The sequence below is a fragment of the Rhinopithecus roxellana genome, chromosome 13 (genome assembly GCF_007565055.1).
Source record: "Rhinopithecus roxellana isolate Shanxi Qingling chromosome 13, ASM756505v1, whole genome shotgun sequence".
NCBI lineage: Eukaryota > Metazoa > Chordata > Mammalia > Primates > Cercopithecidae > Rhinopithecus > Rhinopithecus roxellana.
The window spans coordinates 82076434-82095119 of record NC_044561.1 but is presented as its reverse complement, the minus strand read 5'-3'; the positions used below and the strand labels follow the sequence as shown (position 1 = coordinate 82095119).

The 18686-nt window shown below is 38.5% G+C and overlaps 1 protein-coding gene across 4 annotated transcripts in view; it reads left to right on the top strand.

Moving 5' to 3' along the window:
- Positions 1-18686, top strand: part of KIZ (kizuna centrosomal protein) — a 122584-nt gene that overhangs the window by 16490 nt on the left and 87408 nt on the right. For all 4 annotated transcript variants that reach the window (XM_030914896.1, XM_010369107.1, XM_010369108.2 and 1 more), the window contains exon 4: positions 3043-3132. In XM_030914896.1, the coding sequence (XP_030770756.1) occupies positions 3043-3132 (90 nt within the window). The remainder of the gene's footprint in view (positions 1-3042; positions 3133-18686) is intronic.

The following is an 18686-nucleotide window of genomic DNA, read 5'->3' as shown; positions in this document are numbered from 1 at the left end:
AGCAGAGGGGTTTTGAATATATAATGTCATTATTTAAAGATGTGATTCTCCAGGCCTGGACAACATGATGAGAACCTGCAAAAAAATAGAAAGAGTTAGCTAGACGTGGTGGCATGTGCTCTAGTCCCAGCTATTGGCGAGCTGAGGTAGGAAGATTGGTTAAGCCTGGGAAGTTGAAGGGCAGTGAGCTGTGATCATGCCACTGCACTCCAGCCTGGGTGACAGAGCAAGACCTTGTCTCAAAAAAAAAAAAAAAAAAAGTAAAATAGATATGTTTATCCTTGAAAATTCAGTCATTAGGTTATGTATGCTTATAAGGGGCTAATATTTGAGAACAAATCTTTTGAACTCTGATTTGATTTCTACTAAGGATTGTGACAGACATTGTGAGCAGAGCACAACCTTCAGGCCCCTGGAGGACAAAGTGTGTAGCACATACCATTTTTTATCAACCAGAGTGTCTTGCCTGTTAATATACATTAGTTGAACAAATAAACGTTCCCCCATTTCTTTGGTAAAAGTTCACGATCTAAGAGGAAGCACAGATACTGGAAAAAAATAGGAGAAGAGAAAACAAAAGACTGTGAATCTTAGTCGCGTCTCTCATACTGACTTGAGGAAAAAATCAGCCCATTATGTTAACTCTCTGTACCCATTTCCTCAACTAATATGAGGAGACAGGGCCAGCAGATTTTAAATGTCAATTCAGTTCCATTATTCACTTATTCTGTAACTTGAGAATTAGCTGAGCACCTTGAAAAACAATGAAAAAGGAAGTCTGTGGCAAAAAAAGGTAGTGGTGACACTTTCAGGCAAACAGTAAAGTGATTGAAGGGAAATTGACGGAAGTGAAAATACAGAAAGTAACGTAATGGAAAACGTTTGTGAGCTTGGAGAGAAATCCCAGAGACCAGAAACTTCTGCGAGAACCACCATCAACCCCCAGTCATTGTTAACAGATTTCATTAATTCCGCTGAAATAAATTACTTGTGCATAGTGAGGGAGTAAATGGGAAGGTCCTACTAAGTTTAGGTGGGCAGCATCAAGCCAATGCTGTGAGGCAATACAGTGACAGACAGAACAAGTTACCTGATGGATTAACTCAGTGCTCTTGGGTTTATTAAAACAGATTTCTCGGGTTGGGGCTAGGAAGATAAGGGAATTATTTATCCCTAGAGGGGCTCCAGACCAGGAGATGTTACTGGTGCATGAGTAGGCTCTGGAGAGCACTGTGGAAAACTCCTGCTTTCCAGTGTTCAGAACGTGGATAATAACCAGGTGTTGTATATAAAAATAAAAAGGAAAAAAAAGAAAAAAGAGAACAAAGCATTTTTTGATGGAAATCCATGGTCCTAGGGGATGCAGGCTTACAGTCTGTATCAATCATTAATTTATCATTGTATCTCTGCAACTTCATTGTGCCATTTCAATTTGCATTATTTAGAAAAAGAGTATCTACAGTTTAGTGACTTTTTCAGTTGCATTGAGACCAATCTAAATTGGGCTCTTAAAGATACTTCTTTCTGTTCTTTAGGAAGACTTTATGCAGTTATCACTTCCTTTTTCCTTCAGCAAAATGAATTGAATAAAACTCCCATATTTCTATGAGAAAGTGCTCTGTCTTTGGAAGGTATGGCTCTGAAATGATCCTATAATGAGGAAATCAGGTACACTGCTCATTGATCTCAAAGAGCATAAGAAAACATTTGTAGTCACAGGAAAAAAGAATTTTTGTTTAGCCTGTAATTGTATGTTTGTATTGTAATTCATCCCCCATTTCTTTTTTGAGATACTGAATCTGTAAGGGATGCCTGTTTAAAGCTCTTGTGGTTAAAATGTAAACACCTCTGAGTTCAAAGGAATAGATATGGAACAGAGAGGCGTAAATTTTATCTTCGTTATTGCTTTATCTATTCTTAGTTTATCATTTTATCATTTGTACTGGCCTTATAAAATTTTCATTTAATTGAGTATCTATTTAGAGAATTACTGCCATCTATCATGTTAATAGTACTCTGCTGGTTAAAAAAAAATCCATACCTAACTGTTACTAAAAATGAGACAGCATATATTAATAATACCTTTCAGAATATTTTGAGAGAAACAAATCAGTTTGGTTATTAGTGCCCATTCAGTTTTTGTGTGTGAGAACAAAGCTCGGGCCTATTTTATGTTCAATCAGAGAACTAAGGAAACAGCTTTCTAATTTCATCATCTCATAGGTGTGTTTCTAATTATAGTACATACCTGCCTAATTTAGAAAATGTTCTGATACTTATCTGTGATGGACCACAATCCATGACTTTTTTAAGGCTTTAATTACTAGCGTCCTGAATCAAAGTGCTTTTTTATGTCTTGCTTTTAAGAAAAAGTCATTTTAAGATTGAATCACTTTCACCAATTATAGTGTGGTAATGATGCAGACATCTTTATGTAGTTATTAGTGCCAGAGCAAACTGGATTCTGATCATTGATGTCTGCAGTATATTTTTATTCATAGAAAATGGAATTTGTTTTAAGTTGATGATCTAGCAAGTATACTCAATTGCTGTGATGATCAGAATCATGATATTTTGTAGATATCATACAGATAAGAAATCAGTAGGATTGATTTTTTTTTTTTCTTTTGTTTGGGGCAAAACTTCTAAAAGGAAACACTGTCTAATGTGTTACTTTCATAATAAAGGAATTGAATTTTTGTGATAAAGTATCAAACTGTATACATATATATACACACACATATATATACACACATATATATGTGTGTATATGTATATATAAAAATTTTATTCCCTAAGTTGATGAAAGTAAAAATCCATCAAATCTTATTTTATTTAAAAATTGTGGCATTTTGTACAACTCAACTTTCGATATGTGTTATTTGCAAAATTGTTCATTTTCTAAGATAAGGTGAATTTCGTGGCAACATCAGCTTTTACTTTCTACTTCAGTGCTCCCTGTATGTTGTAAAGACTGCAGTATACAGACAGGTGCTAGTTGTAAAAATATTTATCACAAAATCAAACTTTGTTTATATTTAGCTTGAATATGAGACTCAAACTAAGAAGACGCTACCCTCAAAAGATAGTCTGGGACTAAAAGGTGAACTGAAAGATGAAGACAGAGAAAAGGTAATAAACTAAATTGATAACCTTTCTGTTAAGAGAGGAGTTCTGGAGTATTTATATTTTAAGATATTGTTTCAAATAAAATCATCTTATTAGAAAGATCCCTTTGATTAAACCTTAAGTGATTAAAGATTTTTGCTTACAGAATATTGCTTTAACGTCTAATTAAGTTTGCTGAAAGGGAGTTACTTTGGGAAGAAAGGATAGACTAAAGAAAACCTCAATGTTGTCAGTAGGTAAAATTATTTTTCTAAATCATGCCTTGTAGCTGCTCTTTTCTTAGTTTGAGAAGTGTTTTAAATGAAAAGTAAACAAAATATGGCATTTTGATTCTTTTATTTGTGTGAATATATATAATTCTGTACATTTTAACCTTTGCACAGAAAAAGTGGAAAGAACAGATTGCATATCTAAGCAATAGACAAAAAGATCGGCAAGGAATACTTAAATAAATTCTGCTATGTATCTGCTGTAATGCAGGCTTCTAATCCTCCCGCCTATCTCCATATAAATGATTCTGTTCAAGACCATAGATGTTTTCTTCACTAAAAGCAGTAAAGCTCTTTTAGATGAAATGTCTAAAAACATCTTGTAATAACTTGGAGCATGCTGGCAAGAGTAGTCACTTGTGACTATGTGTGAAACCCCCTCAGCCAGTCGATATTGTAATAAGCAAAAATGGTAGCATCACTCCATTATTCAGAAAAGCCAACAGCGTGCTTGTTCCTTAGGCTGCAGCATTCATTAAGAAAAGCTTACTGGGCTGAAAGCTGGAAACAGATGATAACGGGATATGATTTTCATATTTAATGCTTTCCTTGGAAGAGTATGTGTGCTACAGATTGATAGAAGAATCAACTGCTACTTTACTAAAAGACTTTCAGGTTTGCCCTATAGCTACCGATGGAATCATTCAGCCAAGAAATTAACTTTTTCTCCTTTTACCTGCTTTATATATCTGCTAAGCAGGCTGCCTGGCTGCCAGTAAATGTTATTATGCAGTTAACTGTTTGGTATTTAAGACTCTTATCAGAAAAGAAACAGAGGCCACACTATTTTGTTTTTATAGTAGGAGGAAGGTTTTAGTTTTTCTTTCTTCCGTGCATTAGCAGGCATTAATCTGAGTTTATAGGAAGTTTTCGTTTTCCTTCCTCATAGATTAAAAAGTTAAAAAAAAAAACCCTAGAATTTAGAGCATTCTTTAAACTGTGAGATACAAAACACCAAGCCCTAGCAACTTTGACCTATATAAAAAGGCCTTTAATGATAAATGATGAATATATGCCATTCCGTGTAGGCCAAATGTGGTATGATGTGATAGACTTTTAAAGCATTCAGGCAGTTTTTCTGTTTGACATTCGGTCATGAAATAATTGATGTGTTTTAATCTAGAAGCCGGTTAGTTCTTTCTGTGCCATTCTTGATAGACATATTCTTAGCATGGCAGTGTCAGTGGTACTTCAGGAAAACGGAAGCTTTTTTTTCCTTTATTACCCACTGATTCTTTACCTTACATATAGTTATGGTGTCTCCTTTTAGGACATATTTAAAATTAGGGCAAGAGACATACAGTTGACAACCCCTTAAAATCTTACATATAATAATTAGAAGTCTTTTCATTTATATGGAAAGATGTCATTTCCTTAAAAGCTTTGACTATTGGCTGTGTAAGAATCAATTTGGTAACATTTTGAGAAATTTATATTTTGCCTTTTCTAATTTTCCACCAATGTTCAACCGATTAAAAGGTAAATACATTTCAGCGAAATCATGTTTTAGTGACTCCTTCTACTAATTCCTGAACAATTCCTTATCATATGAGTTATGTCTTACTGTTTAGTGGAAATCCAAGCTCGTCTTCTTTGGGCGGTCATATGAATTGGTCTTGGTCATTGGCCCAGGGCCTTTCCTGAAGCGTAGTACAGTCACTGGTTGAATCAGTAAGTAGTTGTTAAGCATCTATTCTGTTTGAGAAGCCACAGTAGGCCACTCTATAAATGCCACAATTTTCTTACCTTCAAAGTGCTTCTCACAAAGCAATGTTCTTTCTAAGGCACAGAATAGTGTGTGATAAAGTGCCAGTCACATGGGACAAGCATGAGCAGTGAGAAGAAAGAAGGTCCTGCTTCCCATGAATTGAGTAACCCCAGGCCTGGTGGAGGAGGTGGTGTGTGAGGTGGCATAGAAGGATGGGCAGGATGCCAGTCAGTGGCAGAAAATGAGCTTGGAAAGCTACCTTGTGGGATTTGGTACCTGAAACTATGGTACCAGGCTAAGAACTGAGATTTCCTCCTCGAATTTGTGTGTGTGTGTGTGTGTGTGTGTGTGTGTGTGTGTTGGGGTCAATGAAGGAAGGACTTGTGAGCAAAGCGGTCACATCCCATGTGTGCAGCTGCAGGAAGATGAGGCTGGCAGTGCTGTGCAGGATGAGCCTGGGGAGGAATATGTGGAGCTGAGGAAATGAGGCTCCATTCAGACAGGAGGAATTAACAGAATGGAGGGCCTGTATGGGAGATGGCCATTGAGGAGGGAAACACTAATAAAGGGGAGAGCATCGATCAAATTGGTGATCATTCTGAATTATAAAAAGATATTTTTTAAGTGGCTGTACAGCTTTCAACCGTAGGCGGTAACGTGAATGCCAAGAAAAGTCATCAAGTGGTGTGTGTCCATTTTATAAATGTAAAACCCTGGCTCAGTTTTGGTGTAGGACATCTATTGTTTGCTTGCATCCAGTGGCTGCTCTTTAGAATCATACATCACTTAGAAGGGTTAATAGTCTATTCAGCCGCCATGCTTGTTTCCACTATGAATTTACTTAGCTTACGAAAAATGTGTCTTACCAAAAAGGCACATTTCAAGCCCCACTCAAATCCTCACAAATTTTACTATAATAGTTCTTCACCTCTATTATATATATATATAGTTATTTTTTATTTTGGGTGCAAACTCTGTTTCTAGGCATGTTCTTCTGGTTGAAGAACAGTGACTAGAGAATATACATAAAAACACATAAAAATGTATGTCCTCAAGAAAGATTGAGATGGCATTTTTGAATGAGAGTATGCATTTGGGGATGGGGTTGTGCAGTTTCTTTGAACTATTAGGCTGTGAAATATATTCTACTAGAAGTAGAAGCAAACTGATTATACTCTATCAGGGCTGGATAGGTGTGGAGGACCAGGGAATTTCATCACAGAGCTGAAGGTTTGTGGAGGAGTGTCACTTCCCCTCTGGTCACCCTCTCTGCAAGGATCAGGTGGAGAATGGTTACAAAGGTGTTATTCCCACTTTTTAATACTGTTAGTAACAATGGGTAATAATCACTCTACTTTTACTTTGCCAGGTGCTGTATTAACACTTTATATGTATCTTCTCAACAACCCTGGAAGTAGAGGATATTGTTGCCCCCATTTTATAGTAATGCTCTGAAAAGTTTGTTAACTCGTCGAAAACTACACAATCAGGCAGAGGCAGTATTCAAACCCAGACCATTGGACTTCAGCGTCCATGCTATTAACCACCTTGCAACAATGCCTTCTAAGGCAGTATGGGTAAAAGGTAGTATGGGAAGCTCTTCAAAAGTTGGAGAAATTCCTGGTGAAATAAAAACTTTAAGTACTACATTTTTACCTAGACTTGAGGGAGGAAATGATCTTCCTTGGTACTGTAGTATTTGAGCTGAATCAGGTGAGCCATGGCAAGCAGAGGACCTGCCCCCTAAACTGCCCATGTTTGCAATAAAAGAAGCATCCATTTCTGTTGGCTTTGTTGGGCAGAAGAAATGCGTTACAGCTCAACTGAAGAAGAACTTGAAGGGAGAAAGCCTGCACAGCCACAGGAGGTGGCTGTGTGCCTGGTATGCAGGGATGAACTCTGCAGTGGCTTTAGCCACGGATCTGAGCATGTGTCCGAGGTGCTCCCAGGAGCAGTGCCACTGCAGGAGAGGCACGTGACAGAGAAGACAACACCCCAGTATGAGATGATGGAAAGTGTTCTTCCATTCCAGGTGAGATAGAATCCTGTTCCCAGGATCTGAGCACCATTCATGAGACCAAGGCAGCCACTGTAGGACCTGGCTCATCTCCAAAGAGTAAAGGGACCAGATACCTTGTGTAGGGGAAACTTTATTGAAATAAATATTGCAGCAAGGGGGAAAAGGAATCCTAAAACTATACTGAAGTGTCTCTATTGAAAGAGCAAGTGACTTGAATTGGAATCCTCTGGGAAGGACCCTAACACAACGATTTGAGAGTAAGTAGTTTATTTGGGAGGTGGTCCCAGGACGCACAGATAGAAAAGAGGGGAAGGTGGCAGGGGGAAGGGAAAGTGGGCTGTAAGAGTGTGTGATTGAGTGGGTTATCACGCAGAGCACCTGGCTCTCAGTCCCATTGGGGAACCTTGGATGACTGTATAGGGCACGCCTCAGGGATATCCCATTTGCGGAGTAGGAAAGGGAGGTGTTTCCCCTCCAGGTCTGCCACTGCCAGAGTGCCGCACCTGGCTCCTCTTCTGGTGCTGCACAGCAGCTGAGAGAAACGCTTGGGCCAAGAGGCACGGTGCTTACAGGAGGACACTGGGCAGGTACTGGGATGGTGAGGGCCCAGGGATATGGGCCCGCCCTCTCACACCTGCTCAGGGAAATAACAGTGGGTGGAGGAGGTAGAGGTTATTCCTTAGAGTTCTCTGTATAAGCCCGATTTCTTATCCTTACTAGCCCACAGTGCTGCCTTCACCAGCAGCCCCCTTGAATCACTGCTCAACTATAAACAACACAAAAATCTCCCTAGAGGGGAGCTCTGAGCAGTTGCCTTCATGGGGAACGTGGCCCTCAGTTCTGCCATTCTCAAAGTTATGACTGTACTTGATTTAGACAGAGCCATGACAAGTCAAAAAGTAGTCTCTCTGTGTTCAGCTGGACCTTTTTATATTGATTTCTTATTTATATGTGTTTGTATTCAGAAAACAATTAGAAGTTAACTCGAATTATACAAATTGTATTTCAAGTCCTGGCCCTAAAACTACATCTGCAGACCTGCAGACCTTTTTTTCAGGAGAGGGTAGAACATACTCTTCTCTCCCAGCTCACTCAACAGTAAGCTTCCACATGGCAGGTCCTGGCCCCTTCTTCCCCGCCGCACCACCCCACAGCACCCTGCACCTGGTGAGTGATGATGGCCTGCTCACCTGAAAGGAGGAAGAGGGGAGAGCTGCTCTCTGAGTGAAGGGTACTCCCCATTTCATGTGGTGTTCGAGGGCAGATGACATTTGGACTCTGCACTCCTGCTTTTGAGGGTGCCTTTCAAGGACCTAGTGGGGAGTGTGGCTCTGATGAACAGCTCCCCCATAGGTCTTTCAGGCACTGTTCTAAGGACTTTATATATATAGGCATATAGAAATACATATTGGTTACAGCAGCCTTACAAAATAAAAACAATTTTAATACCCATTTTACAGATTAGGAAATGGGAGCTCAAATAAATTAGGTAACTTAATTTCTCAATCATACAGCTAGTAAGTGGGAGACTCGTCTGGAGTCTTCATAAATACATCAGTCTGCTTTTCAGTTACTGGGAGAAAGGATTTACTTAGGAAAATGATGGGAGAGGGCCTTTTTAAAAAGGGATTAGCTACTCTCTCATAAGAAAACTTGCCTTTTGTGGAGACATTTGACTAGCCGGCTGTCTTCCTCTGTGGCAGGATTCTGTGGCAAGTGTATTATGTGACAGAGGCTCTAACAAATGAGAAAATTATATCCACAGATACAGGTGCCTACCGTGTAGTGGAATGAGGGGGAAAAGAAAAAAAGTGGATGAGAAGGGGAAAAGAAACGTAAGTCAATTCAACAAGAAGAGGATAAATTTTGTGGGGAAACACTGTTTCTTTTCTCCTTTTGATAGTGGAAAAGGGTTTATAGAAGCTCCACAGGAGAATGAGTATTGATTTCTTGTTCTTTAGAAGACTTTCCAAATTCATATACTTATCGTCCATGAAATACTGTATTATTAGAAAAAGATATACTTCTTGCAGTCTGAAAAAAAAAGTTAGTGCCTAGAACTTTCTTGGAAAAGAATCTGGTGATAACAGTCATGATGAATACACACATATGCTGTGTCCCAGAAGTCCCACATTTGGTTATCTGTCCCCTAGAAAGAAAATCTTTAAAAAATGGCAAAAATATAGTCTATATGTTGCACCATTATTTGTAGTAGCAGAAATATGGAAGCAGCCTGAATGAGCAGCTGCAGAGGAGAGGCTGAGCTAGGGAGAGAGAGCACCCTCATGATCAAGTGCTCTGCATATGGCGCCCAGATCTGGGCAGTGTCCAAGGAATATTACTAAGAGAGAAAAGCAGGTTGCGGAGAGTTGCTTACAACACGCTCTCACTTTGTACAAGTGGCCAAACCTTACCATCAAGCAATTAGTTGTCCTGGGCTTGAAGGAAGGTGTGAATAGGCATCCTAACTGGTTGGCTTCAGTTACCTCGTAGAGGGGAGAGAGAGGCAATGAGGTAGGGAAAATAAGTAACTTGCTCTTTACATCCCTTTGCCTTGTGTCTGCTTTCTATAATTTAATAATTTTAATACAATTTTTAAAATTAAACCTATGAAGAAGGGATGAGTAGGTGGTTAGTTCATTTTAGGAAGAAGGAGCCTGCTTGTGGTTGAGACTGTTCTTTTAATTGTGGGGGAGTGTTAATTGCTTACATCCTTACTCATATCCCTCAGAATTATGGAAAGTGGAGGCACCTTTCTATCACTCTGATGTAGTTCTGCATAGTTCTTTTGTGAATGGGGCTCTCTAAGAGAATTTTATCCTGAGTTACCCTATTTGGGGATAGTGGAGTATATACAGGGATATTGAATTGTATTATAAAAAGAAAGGGCTGTTACCTTGACATTTTTAGGTACTTATTAAGCCTCTTAGGAAGTGTTACTTGAAAACTGTAGCTTAACTTTATTACTTTGACCAAGACAGTTGCTTAGAGCTACGGATGTTGGAAGAGTGGTTCTGGGGTGTTCTGTTCATTTTGAAAGTTACCTGCTGGCACTATTTTGGAATGCCAAATTTCTCTTGAAGCTCATACCTGCTTTTCTCTTACTCTTCCATTTACCCCACATACACTAGGTTTTATTTATCATATACAAGTTCTATTCAGGGTCTATTTTAGTGAGATCAGATTTTGAGTTATTCGAAGTTAGAAATTAGGCACAGGCTTCAGATTCATTATTAGGGATTTTTATGTTTGTTTTAAAAAGCTGTGGTTTAGTAATGCAATTTGAGTTTGACTGACTCAGTTTTGAATATTGTAGCATAAAAGGTTTGCATTGGAGTCCTGGTATCTGGGTTTGAATCCTGGCTCTGTGAACATGGACAAGTTGCTTAACCTGGCTAAGTCCCATAAGAGTAGGACTAATAATAATGATTGTTTTGATAATATAAATCTCTTAGCTCCTGCTTGTCACCTCGTACATGCTTGATAAATGTTCACTGCTCTTGATGCCACCGTCACCGCCATCATCACCATTGTTGTTCTCCATTAGGGTAGTCTTACTTTGATCCTGGATTCTTGCCACTTATTTAAGAGAGTGAAGAGGTTGGTGTGGAGGTAGGGAGACTACCTATGAATTGAAGAAATAGGAGATAATACCACTTGATGGTGACAACTCAAAGATTGATTTTGTGTAAGATAATATACAGAATACACCATTAAAGCCTAATTTAACAGATATATCTTAAAGTTTAGATAGTTCCGGTAACTGTTGAATTTCATGGCCAGAGATGTCTCTTGGTGGCCTAAGTTGTGCGATTTTGGTGGTGACTACATTTATCATGGTGGCAGCATGTAAGAAGAAGGTTTAAAAATCACAATGGCATAATGTATTAGTTTGCTAGGACTGCCATAACAAAATACCACAAACTGGGTGACTTAAACAACAGAAATGTATTTTTTGAAGTTCTGGAGGCTGAAAGTCCAAGACCAAGGTGCCAACAGGGTTGTTTTCTGATGAGGCCTTTCTCCTTGAGTCATAGAAGGGGCCTTCTCACTGTGTCCTCATGTGCCCTTTTCTCTGTGTGAATGAACAGAGAGATCATTGGTGTCTGTTCCTCTTCTTATAAGGACACCAATTCTATTGGATTAAGGTTACACCATTATGACCCAATTTAACCTTTGTTACCTCCTTTAAGGCCCTATCCTTTAAGCCACATTGGGGATTGGGGCTTCAACATATGAATTGGACACAGTTCAGTGTGTGATATGTATATCATGTAAAATATGTATAATAATTTTATAATAACAATCATAAAATAATTTCTTCAGGATTGTTGCATGTAAATTATTGTTAATGGATTTTAAAAAATATTCTCAATGTGACTTAAGAACTTGCTTACATAGAAATTAAAAACAATAATTGTACCATGTGAAAAGCTGAAAATTTGGTCTAACAGCTTCATTTCCATTCTGCATTTAACTTGCTGCTTCTTATTCCCTTGTCTGTGAAGATAATAAGAAGAAGAAAAAATAAAGATTTCCTTAGCATTTTGCAAAACATGAAGTATAACATTTTTTTTCAAAGTATATTAGTGGTGAAGGTCTGCCTTTAAATACTGTAGTTCATAATGATTAATACATCATTACAATTCTAAACTTGTTGATATCTTCTTATGTTCACTCCTCTTCTTTCTCCTAGTAAAGATGAATTCCTGATTTGTAAGTTATCTTCTGTTCACTAATAAATATTTTTGGTCATGTTCATTTGCTTTGCTATTGCTTCCCACAACTCCCAACATTGTTTAAGACTGCAGATGAATAACTGACAAGAAAAAAAGAACTGAACTAAAATATTAGATTATAGATTTATCTCTAGCACTCACCTACACAAAGTAATAGGAAGGTGTGGAAAAGTTGGTCATTGTGTCAGATCCTTAAATACTGATACATGCTGCTGCTTTTGGCAATAACAACTGTCTCCCAAAAACTTTTGAATTCCTAATATTATTCCTCTGTCAACAATAATGTGAAACATGGCATTCTCTTTTCAGCTTCCCTGGCTCAGAAACTGCTTTGAGAAGACACATAATAATGTTCATAATTTAAGATTAAAGAGTACTCTGTTTCCTGTTGCTAAGCTAATAAAATGACAGACTTTTAAAAAAGAAAAGAGACACCTGTCTTAGCGCCTGATCTCAGCAAATGGGAAACCTGCAAGCCTACAGAAGCTCAGCTTGCATTTTACTGGAGCCAGTATTTTACTTTGCAAGTATTGAGTTAGTTCAAATGCAGCATTGCCTTATAGGGAGCAGCAATTAATTTTTGCAAGTTTCTCATTTTTTGTTATTAAAGTTTATGTAATTGCTGGTGGGAATGTAAAATGGTGCAAACACTTTGGAAAACAGTTTAGCAGTTCCTGAAAAAGTTAAACATATAGTTACCATATGAAGCAACAGTTTCATTCATAGCATAGCATTCAAGCATAGCAGCTTGCTGTGTACAAGATTGGACACAAAAAGTGGACAAAAGTTTATAGCAGCGTTATTCATAGTAATCCAAAAGTGGACACAATTTACATGTTCTCATCTGATGAATGGCTAAACAAAATACAGTATATCCTTAAAACAGAATATTATTCAGCCATGAAAAGGAATAAAATACTGATAAATGCCACAGAATGGATAAACCTAGAAAACATTGTGCTAAGTGAAAGAAACCAATCAAAAAAGACAACATACTATATGATTCCACTTAAATATTAATAAAATGTGCAGAATAAGCAGATTTTTACAAACAGAAAGTAGATTAGTGGCTGCTTAGGGCTGGGAACTGACTGGGGAGGATGGGGAGTTACAAAAAAGTATGGGGTTTCTTGTTGGAGTGATGAAAAAATGTTCCAAAATTGATTGTGGTGATGGTCGCACAACTCTGTGAATATACTAAAAGCCCACTGAATTGTATGCTTTTAAAAGGATAAGTTTTATGGTATGTGAATTATATCTCAGTAAAATGGTTTTCAAAAGTTTAAATCAAGTTGAATTTATTAAACCAAAAAAAAGAAAAGAGAATAGCAATGTTAATATTCTTGACATAATTCTATATAAACACATTTTGATAAATATCTTTTTCCTGTGTTTAGATTTATTTTATATAGGTATAAGCATACTGAGTATGTAATTTTTAAAGCGTAAGTATTTTTGTTATGACATAGTCTTTATTTGCCCAATTTATATGACTTCATGACCTTTCCCTATTTTATAGTCATACAGGTTGCTTCCAACTTTTTATGATTTTAAATAATGCTCTAAGTGAACTTGTTTGTCCACATAGCTGGTTTTTTCTATTAGCCTTATTTCCTTATTATGATGGATTTCCATATAGAATTACTGAATCAAAGCAACAAGTATGGTTAGGACTCTTGATGCCAGATTCTTCCCTAAGAGGATTCTGCCCATGTATTCAGCCTCCAACAGTGTGAGAGCTTCTATTTCACCTAACCTTCCTCAGTACTGGGGGGTTATAATTTTTAAAAAATCATCTTTATTTTACAGTAATTTTAGAGTTGCAGAAAAGTTGCAGAGATAGTACAGAGTGTTCCCTTGGATCCCTCACCTAGTTGCCACCGTTGTTACCATCTTACATTACCATGCTACACTTGTCAAATCTAGGAAACCAACACAGATACATTACTATTAACTAACTCTAGACTTGATTCAGATATTACCAGTTTTTCCATTAATGTCTTCTTTTTTTGTTGTTCCAGGACCCAATCCAGGATTGTTATAATTTAAATTTTTAAAAATTTAATGTTTATAGAATGGTATTACATTGTTGTCAGTCTTAGACATAGGGTTACTGAAAAAATTCCTATTGCCTGTGACTTAACATTGTAGTGTAATGCATTCCTGACATGTTTGTGGTGATGCTGGTGTCAACAAGCCTACTGTGCTGCCAGTTGTATAAAAGTATAGCAGAAACAATTATGTATAGTATATAATACTTGATGATAATAATAATAAATGACTTTGTTACTGGCTTATTATTGGCCCAATTGACAAAATTGGATTATGGGTTGTGGAATAGAAAACAAGATTATATCAGTGTTAAATTTCTGATTCTAATCATGAACTTTGCTCAAGAACGAGCATGTCCCTGTGCTTTTGGAAATGCTCACTGAAGTGCTTAGTGGTAAATAGGCAGGGTGTCCCAACTTACCCTCAAATGATTCAGAAAAAAATCGTATGCTTATATTTAAGTATACACACATACAGAGACAAACACATATATGTAGAGGGAGAGAAAGTGATAAATGGGATAAAATGTAAACATTTGGTAAATCTGGCTAAACACTGTTAGGGGAATGTTTTGTATTATTTTTGCAATGTTTCTGTAGGTGTAAGATTATATCAAAATAAAGTCACACATGTTGATGCACACCTGCAGTCCCAGCTACTTGGGAGACCGAGGCAGGAGGATCACTTGAGCCCAGGAGTTCGAGTCCACCCTGGGCAACATAGACCACATCTCTATAAATAAAAAATATTGTTTAAATTATGTCAAAATAAAAAGTTACTGCTTCCTATGAATAATACTGGCAACAACTAGAAATAGCGCAGGAAGACAACCTTCCTATTGAGTTGAAGCATATCCTCAAGTACATGTTGCCTTTTTTGGGCCCTTGGATGAATGGTGCATCATCCACAGACTTTTATTTTTACACATAATTAAGGGCCACTTTTCTATAACTCCTAATTTGTTACAGGCCACTAACATGCCATGTACTTATTAATTAGTATATTACTAGAGTTTGTTGAGGACCCAGATTTCAGTATCCCAAGAAGTCTGGCAATGCTTGGCAAAATTGCAAAACAGTTAATAACTACTTGCTATCACAGAAAGTGATAAATGCTCCTCTTGTTGGGAAATAAACCTCTGCTAACAGTGTTGTCTCTTGAATTGGGTCCTTATTTTCACTTTCTGTAGTTCTGAAGCATTTACCATAAGTACATCATGGTTCCCTGCTACTTTCCTGACTCTGCAGATTACCAGTCTGATTGCTGTTTCTCTCCAGTTCTTGGCTCTGGATTCGTTGTTCAGTTTTGCCTCTCTTAGGGGGTCGGAGACATTTGAGAATTACTAATTGAGCGCAGTAACTCAGGGGCATGTCCTTTGGCCCTCCTCAGGTGTCTTTCTCATATCTGAAATGTGCCTTCTTTTGTGCTTTGGCTTGGCCTTTAGCAGATCAAAAGAGGAAGGTGCTTAGGCCTGCCATGTCCTCCCTGTACTGGGTTAGTCATTGCTCTGGTGTTGGTGCATTAACACTTCATAAACTGGTCTTGAAAATGAAAAATTAAAGCCTTCTCAGACTTCTAAGTCTGATCACTGATTTGCCTCATGTCTCCACCAAATGACTGCTATTGCACAGCCACTCTGAGGCCTCAGCCCTTTTAGCCCTGCTAAAGTCTCCACAGCAGCCCATCCCTCAGAGCCATCTATTTACACAACTAGTTTTTTTATAACAGAAAAAATGAAAGTAGTTGTTAGATTACGGTAGTGGTAATAGATAATTTTTCCTGTTTTAAAATTTGTTTTTATTATATCAGTATAACATATATCAGCTTTTTTTTATTACGAAAGGAATAGAAGACACCAGTATATTACAAATACTATTCATATTGATGAATCAGAATGTTGATTAATATCATTTTGCTATTTAAACCATATGGTATAATGGAAAATTCTTTAAAATGACATAATGGCCTCTTTGGATGGTAAAATGACAATATTCTATAAGGCAGGCTTGACCCAGCAATTTCAGTTCTAGAAAAGTGTCCTACTGATATACTTGCCTGTGTGCAGAGAGACATACACTCAGGGATAATCACTGCAGCATGATTTGGAGTGGAAGATGGTGGGAAACAAACCAATGTCCTTCAATAGCAGACTGTTTACATAAATTATGGTACATCTATAGAATAGGATAATATGCTGCTGTTAAAATTGAATATAATAAAAACCATAATTATATAATGCAAAGTATGTCACCCTTTACGCACATACCTACTAGTGTATCAAAGTCCTTTCTGCAAGAAACTTAGAGTTGCTTTCTCTGGGGAGAACAGCTAGAGGACTAAAGGATCATGGAGGTAGAACTTCCTTTTTCCTCTATACTTTTCTGTCCTGCTGGATCTTCCTGTCCCTCCTCCCTCTATGGGGAGAGATGGGAGAGATGTACTTTTCCTAATTTTTTTTGAAACATGGCCTCACTCTGTAGCCCAGGCTAGAGTGCAGTGGTGCGATCATAGCTCACTGCGGCTTTGACTTCCTGGGCCCAAGCAATTCTCCTGCCTCAGTCTCCAAGTAGCTGGGACCACAGGTGTGTGCCACCATGCCTAGCTAATTTTATACATATATATATATATATATGTATATATGGAGCTCGGCTCACTGCAACCTCTGCCTCCTGGGTTCAAGCGAAATCTCCTGCCTCAGCCCCCTGAGTAGCTGGGATTACAGGTGCCCAAATATTTTTTAATTAAAAATTTTTTTTAAATTTTTTATTTTGTAGAGGTGGAGTCTCACTATGTTGCCAAGGCTGGTCTCAAGTTCCTGGGCTCAAGCAATCCTCCCACCTCAGCCTCAGGGCCAGGAATTCTTCCTAATCTCTTCCTAGCTGCATAACTTAATTTCTTTTCTAAGGATTTTTTATTCATTTGTTCATTTTCTTTTTTTGTGACAGCTTTATAGTTTTTATTAAGAGTTGTACAGCCATAATCACAATCAATGTGAGCATACTTTCATTCCTGAAAAAGAAACCCCATACCTTTTAGCAATCACTCTTTACCTCCCCCAATTCCTTCTACTCCCCACCACCCACCCCCGCCCTTCAGTCCCCAGCCTGGGGCAAACAGTTAACTACTTCCTGTCTCTAAAAATTTGCCTATTCTGAACATTTTCATAAATGAAATCTTACAGTATATGGTCTTTTGTGGCTGGCTTCTCATTTAGCATGATATTTTCGAAGTTCATCCATGATGTAACAGGTATCAGTAATTCATTTCTTTTCGTGGCTGAAAATTATTCTCTTGTGTGAGTATATTACATTTTATCTAGTCATCTAATGTTGGCCATTGGAGTTATCTCCACTTTTGGCTATCATAAATAATGTTGCTATGCACATCCTTGTACAAGATTTTGTGTAGTCATATGTTTACATTCTCCATACCTCTGCCTAGATATGGAATTGCTGGTCAAGTGATAACTCTGTTTAACTTTTTCAGGAGCTGCCAAACTCTTCTAAAGTGGCTGCACCGTTTTATATTCCCATCAGCAGTGTATGATTCTAGTTTTTCCACATCCTGGACAACACTTGTTATTGCTTGTTGTAGTGAATTCTTTTTTTTTTTTTTTTTTTTTCCGAGACAGAGTCTCGCTCTGTCACCCAGGCTGGAGTGCAGTGGCCGGATCTCAGCTCACTGCGAGTTCTGCCTCCGGGGTTTACACCATTCTCTTGCCTCAGCCTCCCAAGTAGCCGGGACTACAGGCGCCGCCACCTCGCCCCCGGCTAGTTTTTTGTATTTTTTTAGTAGAGATGGGGTTTCACCGTGTTAGCCAGGATGGTCTAGATCTCCTGACCTCGCTCGCGATCCACCCGTCTCAGCCTTCCAAAGTGCTGGGATTACAGGCTTGAGCCACCGCACCTGGCCATAGTGAATTCTTATAATTTTATGTTGCCTCAGCATCCATTTTAAATCTAAGTTGAACCTTCTCATACCAGAAGCAGGACTGAGTCACCCCTGACACAGTTGGCAGTTCCACCTTCCTCCTCAGTTCCTCAGTGTGGTTGGTCCGGATACCTGCCTTACACAGCTGCTCTCTGGTGACCACTTCCCTATGGGACAGCTGGATGCAGCCTGCTTGACAGGCCCTTCTGACCTTCACATTCCCCATGGACCATATGCCACAGTGACCACCTCTCAGTCACTGGGTAACCTCCCAAAACTCATGCCTGCTTGCTTTAAACTCACCAGTTAAAACTCCCCATGCTGCCTGTAGGAAACCTGTTTGGATAACACCTGGGACCCAATAAAGACATTGGCTCATGTGTCCTTCCCCTCAAACCACTGCTTCCACCGTGTGAGGACACGGGTCCCTTTTCTTTCTCTCTCTGCCTGCGCTCCCTGACGTTTGTGTGCTGGCCTCCAGGTATGCCGTGTACTCCCCAGAACCTGTAAGTGATAATGTCTTTATTTCTATCTCATATTTCTCCTGATTATTGGAGGGGTACTCTCCATCTTAAATATCCTAAATTAAAACGTCTATTTTTCTTAGTATAGCCATTGATATGGGCTGAATATTTGTGTCCCCCCCGCCCCCGGCACAATTCATGTATTGAAATTCTAATCCCCAAGGTGTTGGTTTTTGAGGGTGAGGACTTTGGGAAGTGATTGAATCAAGGGGCAGAGCCTTCATGGGCAGGATTAGTTTCTTTATCAAAGAGGCCCAGGGAAATTTGCCTGCCCCTTCCACCCTGCGAGCACACAGCAGAAAGATGCTGTCTGAG